This window comes from Gambusia affinis, linkage group LG05 (assembly GCF_019740435.1).
Source record: "Gambusia affinis linkage group LG05, SWU_Gaff_1.0, whole genome shotgun sequence".
Classification (NCBI taxonomy): domain Eukaryota; kingdom Metazoa; phylum Chordata; class Actinopteri; order Cyprinodontiformes; family Poeciliidae; genus Gambusia; species Gambusia affinis.
Window position 1 is genome coordinate 27,592,732 of NC_057872.1, and position 13,785 is coordinate 27,606,516.

The 13,785-nt window shown below is 35.0% G+C and overlaps 1 protein-coding gene across 1 annotated transcript in view; it reads right to left on the bottom strand.

Moving 5' to 3' along the window:
- The window catches only part of tmem145 (transmembrane protein 145), a 55,515-nt gene that overhangs the window by 20,172 nt on the left and 21,558 nt on the right, over positions 1-13,785 (bottom strand). The window contains exons 2-5 of the mRNA XM_044116408.1: positions 13,163-13,237; positions 12,024-12,101; positions 8,374-8,460; positions 7,673-7,774 (exon numbers count right to left, since the gene is read on the bottom strand). Of these exons, the coding sequence (XP_043972343.1) occupies positions 7,673-7,774; positions 8,374-8,460; positions 12,024-12,101; positions 13,163-13,237 (342 nt within the window). The remainder of the gene's footprint in view (positions 1-7,672; positions 7,775-8,373; positions 8,461-12,023; positions 12,102-13,162; positions 13,238-13,785) is intronic.

Below are 13,785 nucleotides of genomic sequence, written 5' to 3' on the forward strand. Positions count from 1 at the left end.
AGAAGAAAAAAGTCTTTAATGACTCCACTAAATCAGCAGAAGGGTAATTTTTTTCAAGTATAGCAAAAAATTTATATAAATGTATGTTTCTGTATAATTATGTTGGTGGTCTTGTTTTGATAAAAAAAAAAACAAAAAAAAAACAGAGAAAACAAGTAGGCAGTCTAATATTCAATAGCTTTTTCTTCATATACACAGCACAACTCCAAACTAAAGCAACTTTTGATATCACTATGACATAAAGACAGAAAATTTATTTATATATATCTTGCTGCAACTGAAACAAGTTCAGCAATATTCTTGCTACCAGGCAGTCGTATAAACAAAATGTTTTCCACAGGATTTGAGCACCTGGCTGCAGGAAACTGCTCCTGCCCCTGCCAGGAAAGGATTAGGTGAGGGCAGAAACTGGTGCAGGTGATAATGCCTGCCTCACTGTTCTCGGTACTCTCACTCTTCCTGAAACTGTCTGTGGTTAGAGCTTTGTGAAGGCCCCTGAAGGGCTTCAACAACAAGTTCAGATAAACAGAGGAAAATCCTCTGAGAAAAAGAGAACTGTGTAAGAAAACCATGGCAAAGTTACATGCTGTAGAAATTGAACTTTATATTTAACAGAAAATATGGGACTAGGCATGGGGTGGTTTATGATAGCAAAGTACCCCGAGGTCATAAAAGTTGATGTGTAAAAACTGCTACATTTTTCTACAATTTTCTTCTTACATTTGAACTTCTTTTAATAAGACACCAGAGAATAACACACTATTATTAAAAAGAGCGCACTTTAATCTGGGCAATTGTATTACAATAATATTATTGTGAATGCATTACACAGTTAGAATGACTACCAAGTAATTTAAATCAGTATCTAAGCAACCATTCCATCATGACTCTGTGTTTCACTCTACATTTGACTTATTTTTAAAATATGACAAACAACCAATTAACTTCCTGTGACTTCCTTTAAATCTCAACTAAAGACCCACTTGTTTAGAGTTGTATTTGAAACGTAATCAATTACAAATTTATTGACGGAACCTGATTTAATGTTGTGTTTTGATTGTTGATTCTATGTTGCATTGTGTTTCTGTGTCTGATTTAAAGCACTTTGAAATGCCTTGCTGCTGAAATGTGCTACATAAATAAAATTTGATTGATTGATTAAAAACTACCTGCAGATTTATCCATATTCATTTGCCACATGAATATGTAGTCATAAAAATATTAGTTTTTTGTTTCAGAATCCAGAGTTAAAGCTCTTCTTTCAGTAATCATATGAAGCAACACAGTCAACAAATCAAGAAGTGTCTTCATTTCCTGAATGCTTGAATAAATCTCCCAGAAGGCTTGTAATGGTGTCAGCTACTCCTGTTATTATTTCTTATTTATTGCACTCCTGAACGAAGCGTTTCAAGTCCAAACTGGCTCCCCATCTGGCACAGAGGAACGATCCACTCCTGTATGACAGAGTTGGAAGTCTCTGAGTGAGATATAGCCTGCAATTGTGCTGCAGCAGCTGTGGTGGCTTTTTATGACAATCTCTCTTCTATAAAGATGAGTGAATTAGCCAAGTTGGCAGCTGTGAAATTATGGACATATTTTTTCCTAAATATGAAAAAATTAGCAGCTGTTCTGCTTTCATGTCCTCGTTTTGGTTTCCTAGAATAATGTAGATCAGCTGATGGCAATAGCAGGACTTCAAAAGTTTTTATTGGATTTCTGTTTGAAAGACCAGAAGGCCGGGCATTCTGAAACATCTGAGAGGCAAATAAAATTGGTCTAATTGATTTTTGCTGCCAACAATTAATTATTTAAAACTGTTTTACCAAAAAAGCGTCCTTATTTATTTTTTGACTATAACACAGCAGAAAGGATTTGGATGTTTAAAGAGAAAGAAAAACTGTAATTGGCAGTTTCAGGAGTTTTATTCCATCAGGGTTATGTATTTTCCCTGATGAATAAATCATTCAACACTTGATAAAAGAAGTGTCAGAATGAAGCGATTTGTCATGTTTCAATTCAAATTCAAGACTTTTGCTGTTATTAAAGTAAAACCAAAAATACCATTTATGTATTGTAATTATTTTCCATGTATTTACATTCTATTAAGAAGCCATCCATCATCTAAACATGTTTATCCTACAAGGAGTCAAGTGGAAAGCACTGAAAATGTTTGCAGAAGATCAGCCTCAAGTTACAGTTTCATGTAAGAAAACTGAGGGCAAACCAACCTTCTCTGCTTTTCATGCCCTTGTAGGTTGGTTGATATGGATTAAAATCCATTACTCTAAGGTGGAAAGCACATGAAAGTAGAGCTAGATAACAATAAAATAAAACTTGAAAGTAAAAACAAAAATATGTTAGTGTTGAGAAAAATGCACCAGATGGGCAATAGGTAAAGAAATGAGACGGGTAAGACAGGAACATCGAGAGGAAAAGCACAATTAGGCACATGCTGATAGGGAAGGAAAAAAAGAGAAGCTGAGGTAAACAGACATAAAATGGTGCGGAGTGTGTCACATCTTGGTAGCGGCGTGATGAAAGGGAGCGGGACATTGCCAAAGATTGTGAGCGACAGCAGGAGAGAAGATGAAGACGTGTGAAGGCCAAACGGAAGCGAGAAGGCAAACGGCGTGAGATGAGGGGTGGAAATTGGCCACGGGACGCAGCATGCATATGTCCATGGGAGCCGAGATGAGCTTTTATGCTCAAATCCAGCAGCATTAGCCAGCGTGACTTTCAGCAGACACTGGAATGACACTAAACCGCACTCTGTAGGAAGCATCCATTCTAATCATTCCCCTTCTCTGCCAACATGTTCAAAAACAACCTTCCAAAAAAGTAATTCAAGGGCATGAGTCCTCACAGTCTATTACACAAGCAATCCGGTGCATGGCACCAGTGCAATAAGAAGACAGTAGAAAGCCCACTATTATGATGGCAGAAATGTCACTTTTAACTTCATAAGGCCACAAAAAATAAACAGACAGAACCCAGCAACAACAGCATAAAAACACAAACCTACTCTGTCTTTCACTGGAAGCTTTGTGGAAAATGAAGAATGTATCATCACTCCAGTATGATCACCTGAGCTAATAATTTCCAGACAAACGACATAAAACCCAACATCAGCAAACATGTTTACTACCATTCTGTTTTTTCCCTGCACAAGATTACCTCAAATAAAAACCAAAAACCAAAAAGAAAACAAGGATCCACAGTTCTTCCAGAAGCTAATCAATAGTCCACAGAGGAGTCATCAGGAGCCGTGCTCAGCAGTTTAGCTACTGTTGCACATTAAGATTCTCTGGACTCTGCTGCAGGAAGCAATGCGCTTTATAGGAGAGTCAAGTAACACAGATAAACAATCTGTTGTAAAATCAGTTGTAACATATTAGGAGAGGAAAGGGATCCTTTTTGCTACTTAGCAAAAAGTCTTGGAAAATTTCTCATTTTTACGTTTTGCTTCTAGAGGGTTAGGGTCTTGCAAATTATTGTAGAATATCTTTTTTACCAAGTCATCTTCAAGATTTCTGAAGGTTGTTCAACATTTTGCTTTAGTTTAAGCTGGTTTTTCACTCAGTCAATTACTTGACCATTTTATGATTAAATTTCTTCTTTCTTAAGCCACACACCTCCCAGATATTAAAAGCATGTTATGAAAAACAATTTTTTCCCATTTCTCTAATTGAATCTGTAAACATTTCCAACAGAAATAGTTTTACACACATACACTTCGGTACGATCAAGGTTGTTTCCAAAGTGTAATAAGCTGAAAACGTGGCATTTCATGTTGTCCTTCAGGGTTCTATTTTAGGACCAGTCATGTTTTTGATAAACATGCGTTAAGAAACATCTTCCTGCTGTTAGATGGATGACATCAACTGGAACTTTTTCTTTAAGGCCTATGCAGTGCATAAATCAGCTCTGCTGAACTGTTTGTTAAATATTACTATTTGTTAGTAATTGGCCCTTTGATAATGGCTAAGGAATAATTATATTCAGCTGAACTTTGAAAAGTCATGAACTCAAATAATTTCTTATGAAAACCTAACTTTACAAAATTAGTCAAGAAATTGGACACATTGATACGTAGATTGAGCTGTCAACTGTAGTCTGTGAAATTCAGATCTCTTCTTTCTCAATGGAATCACTCCATACAACTGACTGAAGAAAACTTTCTATCTGTCTACCAGAGGCAGGCGACACATGACCCTCTATATCTCTACCGTGGCTACCAGTTACTTTGAGGGTTCACTTTAAAATCTTGGTGTTAACCTTTAGAACTATGCATTATCGAGCATCTCATTTCATCTTGAGCCTGCAAAAGTCTGTTACGTCAACTCCTGCGGCGTGCTAACCTGAGGCTAATTCCTCAGATTTGTTTTAAGCCCCGCTGATATTGTTTTTTTCAGCAGTCATACTCCTACTGTGGAACCCATGTCACTTGTTTTTATGTTTTATTGTAACTTTTAATTGCTTGAGTCTTTTAAAATGCAGATGAAACCTGATATTTCTCACAATAAGGCTGTGTAATATTGAAAACATGTAAATCAGTGTGAGTATTGTTATTACTATACAATATTTTTGGCTATTATATTTAAGGTCTTATGAATTCCCACTTTATGCACCAATTAATTATCTTAAATAGCATTCTCAGCAGTATAGACCCACTTAATAAGTAAGAATATTATTGAAAAGTTAATTCATTTCCATAACTCACTTTCCAAAATAAAATATTAGAGTGATTTTTCTGGTAATATTTGACTAAAACAAAACTTTTTAATATGGAAATATGGGCTTAATGAAAATTATATTCAATGCATGTTAAAGGTTGTTAATTTCAAAAGGTACTTTTAATCTGACAATCAACATCTGAATTAATATTTTAATTTATTGAACATGACGCACCTGACAAAGAGCAAAGTTCCCAAGATACTAGAGGTGACAGAACTTGTTAGAAATGTTATATTGACAGATCATTATAGCTCTAATTCTATTTATCATTTTTATAAATGACTATAAAATGTTAACTTTCTTCTGTATGCTGAGGATGCAATCATTTATACAATTGCAGCCTCAGTTAATCAGGCTCTTGTGGAGCTTCAGACTGTTTTCCATCACCATCAGATTTTCCTCAGCAATCTAAAGTTGCTCATAAGTCAAAAGAAGATCAATGATTATCTCAAGAGCGCTTTCTCAAAATTTAGTGCACAAAATACATTTGGACATCAGACAGAAAAAAAAATTAAGTGTGAGCCTGAAAGATTTTGGGGTATACGTATTGATGACAAACAGTCTTTTTCACCTTATGCAGAACATCTGTTGAAAAAGCTCAAAGCTGACCTTGGCTTTTTATATCGATACCAATCCTGTCTGAAGCCAGACATAAGGAGAAAAGCTTGCACAAACAACTTCGTGAATGCGTTAGAGACATTATCTTCATGAAAGCAGCTTTCTCAATTCTCCACTGTCTGGATACAATATTTCACAGGGCTTTACATTTTACCATGAACGCCGCCTGCAGAACTCAGCACTGCAAACTTTATGCCCGGTTTTCATGGCCTTCACTAAAACAAAGGAGACAAAGACACTGACGTGGAACATTTACAAGGCTGTCTCAGGCAAGTTACCTCTATATTTGCTTTGTCTAATCATGTCTGCAGTTAGTAGTGGACACAATACCTGCTCATCACATCAGCTTTTCTGCAAAGTGGACCAAATAAGCTCAGAAGTTTCTCTTACACTGCACCTTAGTGCTGGAGTGATTTGCTAAACTCAAGAAAACTTCAACAATCTATTCCAGTGCACAAATTTTAAACTGTTTCCAAAATAGTTTCAATAAAGAGTAAAATTACAATTTTTAAATCCCTTTTGAATTATTTTCTGAGTTTGTAATCATAAAATGATTGAGTAAAAACTTCCCCTAAGTTTTCATCTAGTTGACACTTGAGTAATTTTATGATGTTTTAATTGTCTGTACCTTTTAAGTATTGTTTGGTATACTGCACACAAATTTGTGCCTTTTAGCAAAGTCTTCCTGGAAAACAGAGGTTTCATCTCAAATGAATTCCTGGTAAAATAATGATTAATAAAATACTATATAATCACCTGGTTGATATCGTTTTTTATTTAGTACTGCTCTTGTGAATATTTCTCAATTTTTTGCAGGAACTCTGAGATATATTGTAATAGTCAGGTATGAGAACTGGACAGAAGTTGAAACATAATTCAACAAAAGTTACAAAAAAAACAATTACATTTTCCTACATACATCTCAGTGCATATTTCTTTCTGGACAATAGTGCTGCTATTTTATCTTCCCTACCTGATAATACTTGGTTCAGATTAGTGTTTTTACCTACATATCACATCTGGATATATAGGGATTCAAGAAGGAATCTGTATACTTTTACATCTTTTCAATAAATATTTTTCTCCTAATAATAATAATAATAATGGAGGAAGTAGGTTGCGGTCTAAGAGAGAAATTCAAAGGATTGATTTTCTCTACTTTCTCAATCTGAGAAAATAAACATTTTCCTCAGTTGGTGGGGTACATTTTATTATACAGGCCTTTCCATAACAGCTATTTGACTTGACAGAGCCATTACAACAACTGTAATTTGGTGGAAATGTGACTTTGCCTCCAATCTTTTTAGTGAAATTTATTTTTCCTAACATGCCAGCCTCACCACCCAGTCCAGAAATATGAGAAATGAAGTAGAAATAAAAGTTAAAGTTCAAAGCAGAAAAACTTTCTGCATAAAATCATATGGCACAGCCCCATAGGTTAATCTCACTTTATTCCTATATAAAATTTACTCTGTCTGTCTAACACTGTTTAAGCATATAGAATCATAAATGGTGCTGCTCTCTGCACTTCATGTTACTGTTTCATGTAAATAGTTCAGGTTCTGGCCTCATAGTGAAATTAGGCTAATTCACTGTTTTCAATGGGTTCTTTTTTAACTGCATGAACCTGTGAATTTAACTGATTTGTAACCAGTCAATAGAAGAGCAGGAATTTACTACTGTAAGCCATATTTAATTGAGTTATGGCTGCCCATGAACAGAACACCAGTTTCTAAAAGCAAAGATCTGTCAGAGTTAGAAATTTAGATAGCCACTAAAAGCCACAGGGTACCACTTCCTGGGCTGCTTTTGGTCAGTTTAGATTAACTTCACTGTTTAAAATGTAGCTTAGTGCAGCTCGTTTAAATGGAAACAGATATACTGGGGCAAGCACTAAGCTCAAGACCATTTAAGATTTATAAGGAGATAGAACAAAAATAAAAGTCAAGGTTTCATAAGGCTTCTTTGGGACAACTTGAATATATTGTTGCCCAAAATTAACCGTTTAAAGGGTTCAGTTCATATTTACCCTATAGCCAAAAAATAACAGATGGATATAAATCAAACCGGATAGTTTGAAAATTATAACTAGATGTTTTCCTATGGCGTTATCTGCTGTCAGATTTATGTATCCATAAAATAATGACAGTGATAATGACAGAGGTTTTCTGCTCAGAATGAAAAAAAACACAGTGACTTAGTGATTACAAAGTTGGGCTTCTTCCACAAAAACCTTCCCAGTCTGTGCGTCACTGAATCCTCCTCCTGGCAGTAAATCCAACCTTGTTACAACAGGGGTTAGAGGCCAGTACTTACTTACCCCACACTTGCTCAGAGCGATGTACCACCACCTCTCTCTCACTGAGCGGAAACTGCGACCTCCCACGCAGCTCAGAACCTCCTCATTGGTGTCGTCCTCCACCTGAGAGGGAGAAAGAAATGCAGAGCGTCTGGTGATGCAAAGAGGATGTTGTTATTCCAAACAGGGCAGCACATTTTTACCTCAGAGACATGCCGACTTGTCACACTAGACAAGGAGCCGGAGATATTGAGATACAAGCACATTTCACACCTTGATATAGCCTGAAATGTCGCAACAAGATCTACTAACCGAATCACTTTGACAGTCACATCTCTTAATGTAATAAACAACAAGGTTTTTTGAAAAAGAGAGAGAAAAAAGACATTGTGAAGCAGAAAGATCTTTTGGGATCAACAATGGAAATATATAAATTAGTGGAATGTTATGAAAACACATTATGGACCATTAACTCTCACCTCCTCTCCATCTTCATCTCGGTTTATTTTACATATTTTAATGCTGTTTTTGCATTCTAAAGTGGCATACAATGGAAAAGGTGAAAATGTGATTAACTGTCTCATAATAAAAGAGAAGAGTCAGAGGTTAACTTAATATACAAAATAGAGAACAATTCCTGGATAATAGCAGTGTTTTTTATGTTTTTAAACATTTAATTTCCACTGTATTAATGCACATGTAGAGTATTTGTATGTTCTTACCGCACATCCTGACCAGGTGTAGCGGGTAGTGAGATTGATGACCTGGTTGTTTTCAGGCCTCAGCACTGCTTCCTTCTCATAGCAGTTCTATTGTCAGTGCACACAAAAAACAAAACACATTTAAAGCCACTAAAACAAAAGGACTATAAATACATTTAGGCGTATGTGGAGAGCAAGCAGATTTGTTGTCCTGGCAGGTAGAAATGTTATTACATTTGTGAGTATGTGTTTAGGTGACATTCAGATCAATCTCTGTTTGAAGATGTGAATTCAGCATTTTTTTCTTCAATTTTAAGTTACAATTTATTACATTCAGAGAGACTTTTTTTCCACTGAACTGCAATGTGTAGGTACATAGAGGTGTTTGTATTTTAAGTTTAATAATTCAAATGCAGTCCAATCAAAAAGTTACATAGACTTATATGCATGACTCAAAATGATAAATGCATGTAATGTATGTATATACCCGCAATACTATTTGGTTAAATTTCCTTAAAAAGTTGCAGAGACTGCACACAATTCTTATAGCTGTCAGCAGGTTCCTGGGGCAAATCTGCCAAGATATTTAACCACGCTGCTTTTAAGAGAGCCATTATTTACATAGTCCATAAATTTTCAATTGGTTGAGGTCAGGGTATTTCAGATGCATCATTCAGTGTCCTTCATCCATTCCAGAACTAATCTTGAAATGTGTTATAGATCATTTTCCTCGTAGAACACTTCATTTTCTGAATCTCCCCCACTTGTACAATCCAGCAGAACCACTAGGATTGGAACAGAACCTGAGCTTGATGAGTCGACCACTGTACTTGACACTGTGTACTGATTACTTCGTTCTAAAAGCTTCAAATTGACATTATACTTATACAATATACATTATAATATAATATACAATATACATTATACTTGTCATCGTGTCCACATAGCTCAAACTTTATCTTGTTTAAGCATAAAACTTTCCCGCGACAGTATTAGACTTGTCCATTTGGCCAGCTGCAAACTGTTCTTTCATTAGTTCTGTCCTAGTTCTCATTGGAAATCATTAAGCTGGATGCTGCATTTTTAGACCACAAAGAAAAAATAGTAGTTTAAATAAATTAATAATGGCAAAGTATTTCTAAAACATCAAAGTGGATAAGGAGTGCATGCAAAACTTTAACCAGAAATGCATTAAGTTATTGATGTAGAAATAGATAATACATACTTTTTTATTTGGATTTGTTTACTTAACCCAAAACACACTCGTTCATGCACATATCAATCTCTGAGTGATAGATTTGTCCATGTCTGAGATCGTTAGATTTATGCAAACTGCTCTGTAGGGTGTAGAAAACATGAATGTTTTGATCCTGCAAGTGTGTGACACAGAGCTGAGAAGAGATGTGATCTCTGTAAGTGACTAGATATATCTAACACACTGTCAGATCTGTGTGTCAGAAGACATAAGACATAAGATTGCAGGACCAACTGAATGACTTCAGCACATGAGCTCCATAATGAAAGCAATGCATGTCCATGACTTTCTTTTTTAACATTCTTGACATGCTGGCTCATTTCAGCAGAGATTTTTCTCTTACATTCAAGTTGTATTTTGCATAAACATAAAATGAAGAACAAGTTTAATTACTAGAAACTAGATTGTACTACATCTAAGGCAGCTCAATAATGAAAGGATAAAACATTTAAAATCAATCCACTTTGTCCTTCTGAAGGCAAGGATCGAAACGTCAGTTCTTAAATAGGCATTAAATTAAACTTCCACAGCAAAGGCATACGATTGTTTCTAATTTTTGTGTTGCAGTCGTTTACCATTTTAATAAAAAATAATCACAAACTCTGGTACTGAGTTTGAGCTTCAAAGGCATTGTAATGCATTCTTTCATATAAAGCATCCAGCTAGAGCTGGAAAAGATAAGGTTAATTGATGGTAGCATTACGGAATGAATACTTAATACAATTGTAAGAGAATGCAAGTAAAACTAATGAGTTCTCCCCCTGTGGTTTATGGGCTAGCACGTAAAAATAGAGCAAGAAACTCAGTCTGGGTGAAACTAGGAATCCCTTTTTTTCCTAGAAAGTTACCATTTTATGTTTTCTGGACATCTGTTCAGTAACCAGGGGAGAAGGCCTTGAGGCAAACTCAGGAAAGGAAGGAGAGTTTTCATTTTATCTGGTTTGAAAACAACTCTGTCTTCCTGGAGCTGGCTGAATGTGGAGGCTACAGAAACATCCAGGGATCTCTGTGTTAATTGTTGATTCATTTACTCCAACCAACTAATGCACTTTTCCTTTGTAACATCTTCACCAGCAATCCTCTGGCCCAGATTCAAAAGAAAAGAAAAAAGTAGACGTTTGAATTTTTTCTTCTAGCTGGTTTTGCCAGAAAGATAACATATTAAAAAACAATTTCCTTATTTTTTGATGCAGGAACAAGACTGTCATGTTTGGTCATATCTTGATCAATAGTCCTTATTTTATTGACTTTGTGTGCCTTTTTACTGGATATCTGTGCAGTTAGTACGGCAGACCAGGGCTGCAAATGAAATAAACAAGATGATTAAAGTGGACAAGCTGATCAACAGCATTTGTTTCTTTATTAAAAAAGGAACTGATCAAGGAAAGACCAGACAGGATGCGAGAGTTGCATCATTCTTAAGTTGATGAACTTTCTATATGCCAATTATCACCTAAGAAGTCTTTAAAAATTATCATTAAGCTAGAAACCCATAAACATTTCATACAGTTGCTGATAATCTCACACTTCCAAGTATTTGGTTGTTTCACACCAAACTTTTTCAGGCATGATAAATAGCCATCTGCCAGGTAATGGACTAATCATTCATACCTCAATTAAAGAATGATTTAAAGTAATTTTCTGAAATACACTTGCAGTTTTTTATTAGATGTGATTAAATTACTCCAAAATGTGACACATAAATAGGGAGAAGATCTCTGATTGATAGTTTAGTTTGATTAGGGACCATAATCACTTATTATTGCTTATGTTTTACAACAGTTGACTGGCTCAATCGTGAATCAGCACCTCAATTAATGGAACTCAGTATTAACATATTATTAAAATATTCAATATTTGATCATTTTTATGATTACTTATCTGCAGCAAAATAACTACGTACCTACCAAGAGATGTAAAATAAAATGCATCCTTCAATATATGGGTACAAAATGGAAGCAGATTAAATTGAATTGATTATAGGCTATGTTAAGCTTCTTGTGTCATCTTTGGTATTTTTAGCTAAAGAAATGGGAATAAATTGTACCTTTAAAATAGCCTAAATAGGTCTGGTACTACATTTAAAACTTCTCAAAAGAAAAATCTTGAGAAACTTTTGCCTTAGCAAAAATGGATCAAGACCACTTGTTATCAAACTATAAATAAACAGGCAACAAAGTTAAATTTTTTTAATTAAAGCTTAGGGAAAATTCTTCGACTGGGAAGAGAAATTGACATCATTCTATTTTCATCCCATCACTGAGAGTTTCTGGTAGAAACTGACAGCTAGATAGAAAGTTTGAATTGTTAAAATTAATATCAATACTTTAATGCAAACAGACATGAATAAGCACCACTTCTCTTTTATTCTATCTTATAGTCTGGCTTGTAATCTAGCGGGGAGTCAGCGCCTCACCTTCTCTGGCTTCTTGTACACAGCTGGCCACTGAGAGCTGTCATCAAAGTAGAGCAGAATGTTCTGACAGCAGCGCGACTTCACAGAAGGGAGACAGAAACAGAAAGAGAGATCACACTGGGGTTGTACACCGATCAGAGATACCACAGAGGTGATTTGACGTGATAACAGTACAGAACTGGGTCTAGCTAAAACATGTAAAGCGCTGCAAGAAGAGACTGATATATTGGTTAATTCATTAAAAGGAAATAAGAAAACAAGGAGAAGCAAAAAGAGATGTAGACTGGTAATAAGGGAGAAGGAAAAGTAGATGAGGATGTGAAGTCAACACAACAGTATTGTGATATTGGTTGATATAATGAAGTGAAATAGAATAAAGGATAAAATGAGAAAGTTAACTGAGTGGAAGATACCTTGGGAAGACAAACTGAGGCAAAGAAGTAAGACAAGTACGTTCATTTTGCTAGATGGTGTGGGAAGCCAAGCGGATGTGGAAAAATACTTTGACATTACAACAAAATTTAAAAGAAAAAACTCAAATAGGAATAAAAACTGTTGTTCTCAGTAAAGCCATAAATTATACTGAATATTAAACAAAGGCAAAAATATTTTCCCTACAAAAAATTTAATTTTGAATATCAGAGCAGCAGCACATTTTGGTAGAAATATAGTTAGAAGCACATTTTGCAACTGTGCTGCATCACCTCATTTTTTTATATCGCTGTGAGCTTTGGACAACCAAGAAAAGTAATAGTTATAATTTTAAAACTAAGTAATATGATGTCAGATATTCAGCAGTAAGAAGCATTGTTGCTTTTCTAAATATTTAGTCTGTGACAAGACTGAAGAGACCAAATTGATTTGTTGATGTATTGTGAAAAAGACGTAGGAAATAGTAGCATTGGAGCATTTGACATAAATATCTCAATTTCTTCACCCTTAAAGAGTTTTTTATTTTGTATCTGTATGTAATGTATATAAATTATTTTCAAAAGGAGCCAAGGATTTTGGTCTCAATATTTGGTTACAATATTATTGTCCTTGGACAACTCCTACGAAAACATTATGTTTTTCTTTATGCAAAATATTTCTTTAAGCAGATATTTTACTCAGACAAAATCTAGCATTAGCAGTCCTACCTTTGAGTAACGAAACTTAAAGTCCAGCCGACCAAACTCTGTGAGGAAGCAGAAACGTGTGAGGAAAACCCAGTCCTGCAAAGAGAAGAAAACAATAATCAGACAAATTAACAATTAAAATCAGTAAAATAAAAAAGCTGCACACTAAATGCTAAAATATTGTACTCAATTGGAAGTAAGAGCCAAGATATAAAAATGGATGTCTATTAGCATTTGTTCATCTCAAAGGTGCAGCTGAGGATGCTCTGTCCCTTCTGCTTTTAATACCTGGAACATGTTTAAAAATAATTGTTGAGGAGTTTTCTGTATATACAACCAATAGCAGTCACATTGGATAATGAGGCCAAGGTTGTTTATGGATCTCTTTAACAAACATTTAGACACAGCAAGGCTAGCATTTACATGCTAACATCAATGAACACTGTTTCATGTTAATTGCGACATTCTTCTTCTTCTGGTTTCTCTTAATAGTTGGTAAGCATTAAAGAATGTTGCAGTTCAGCTGATGGAGTTCGAAATATGATTTAAGCAAATTCTTACATTTATTAAGAAGTAGATTTCCACTTCATTAGATAAGTCATATTAGCATGTCTTGAAAATATAATACATTTTCCTTAATACAA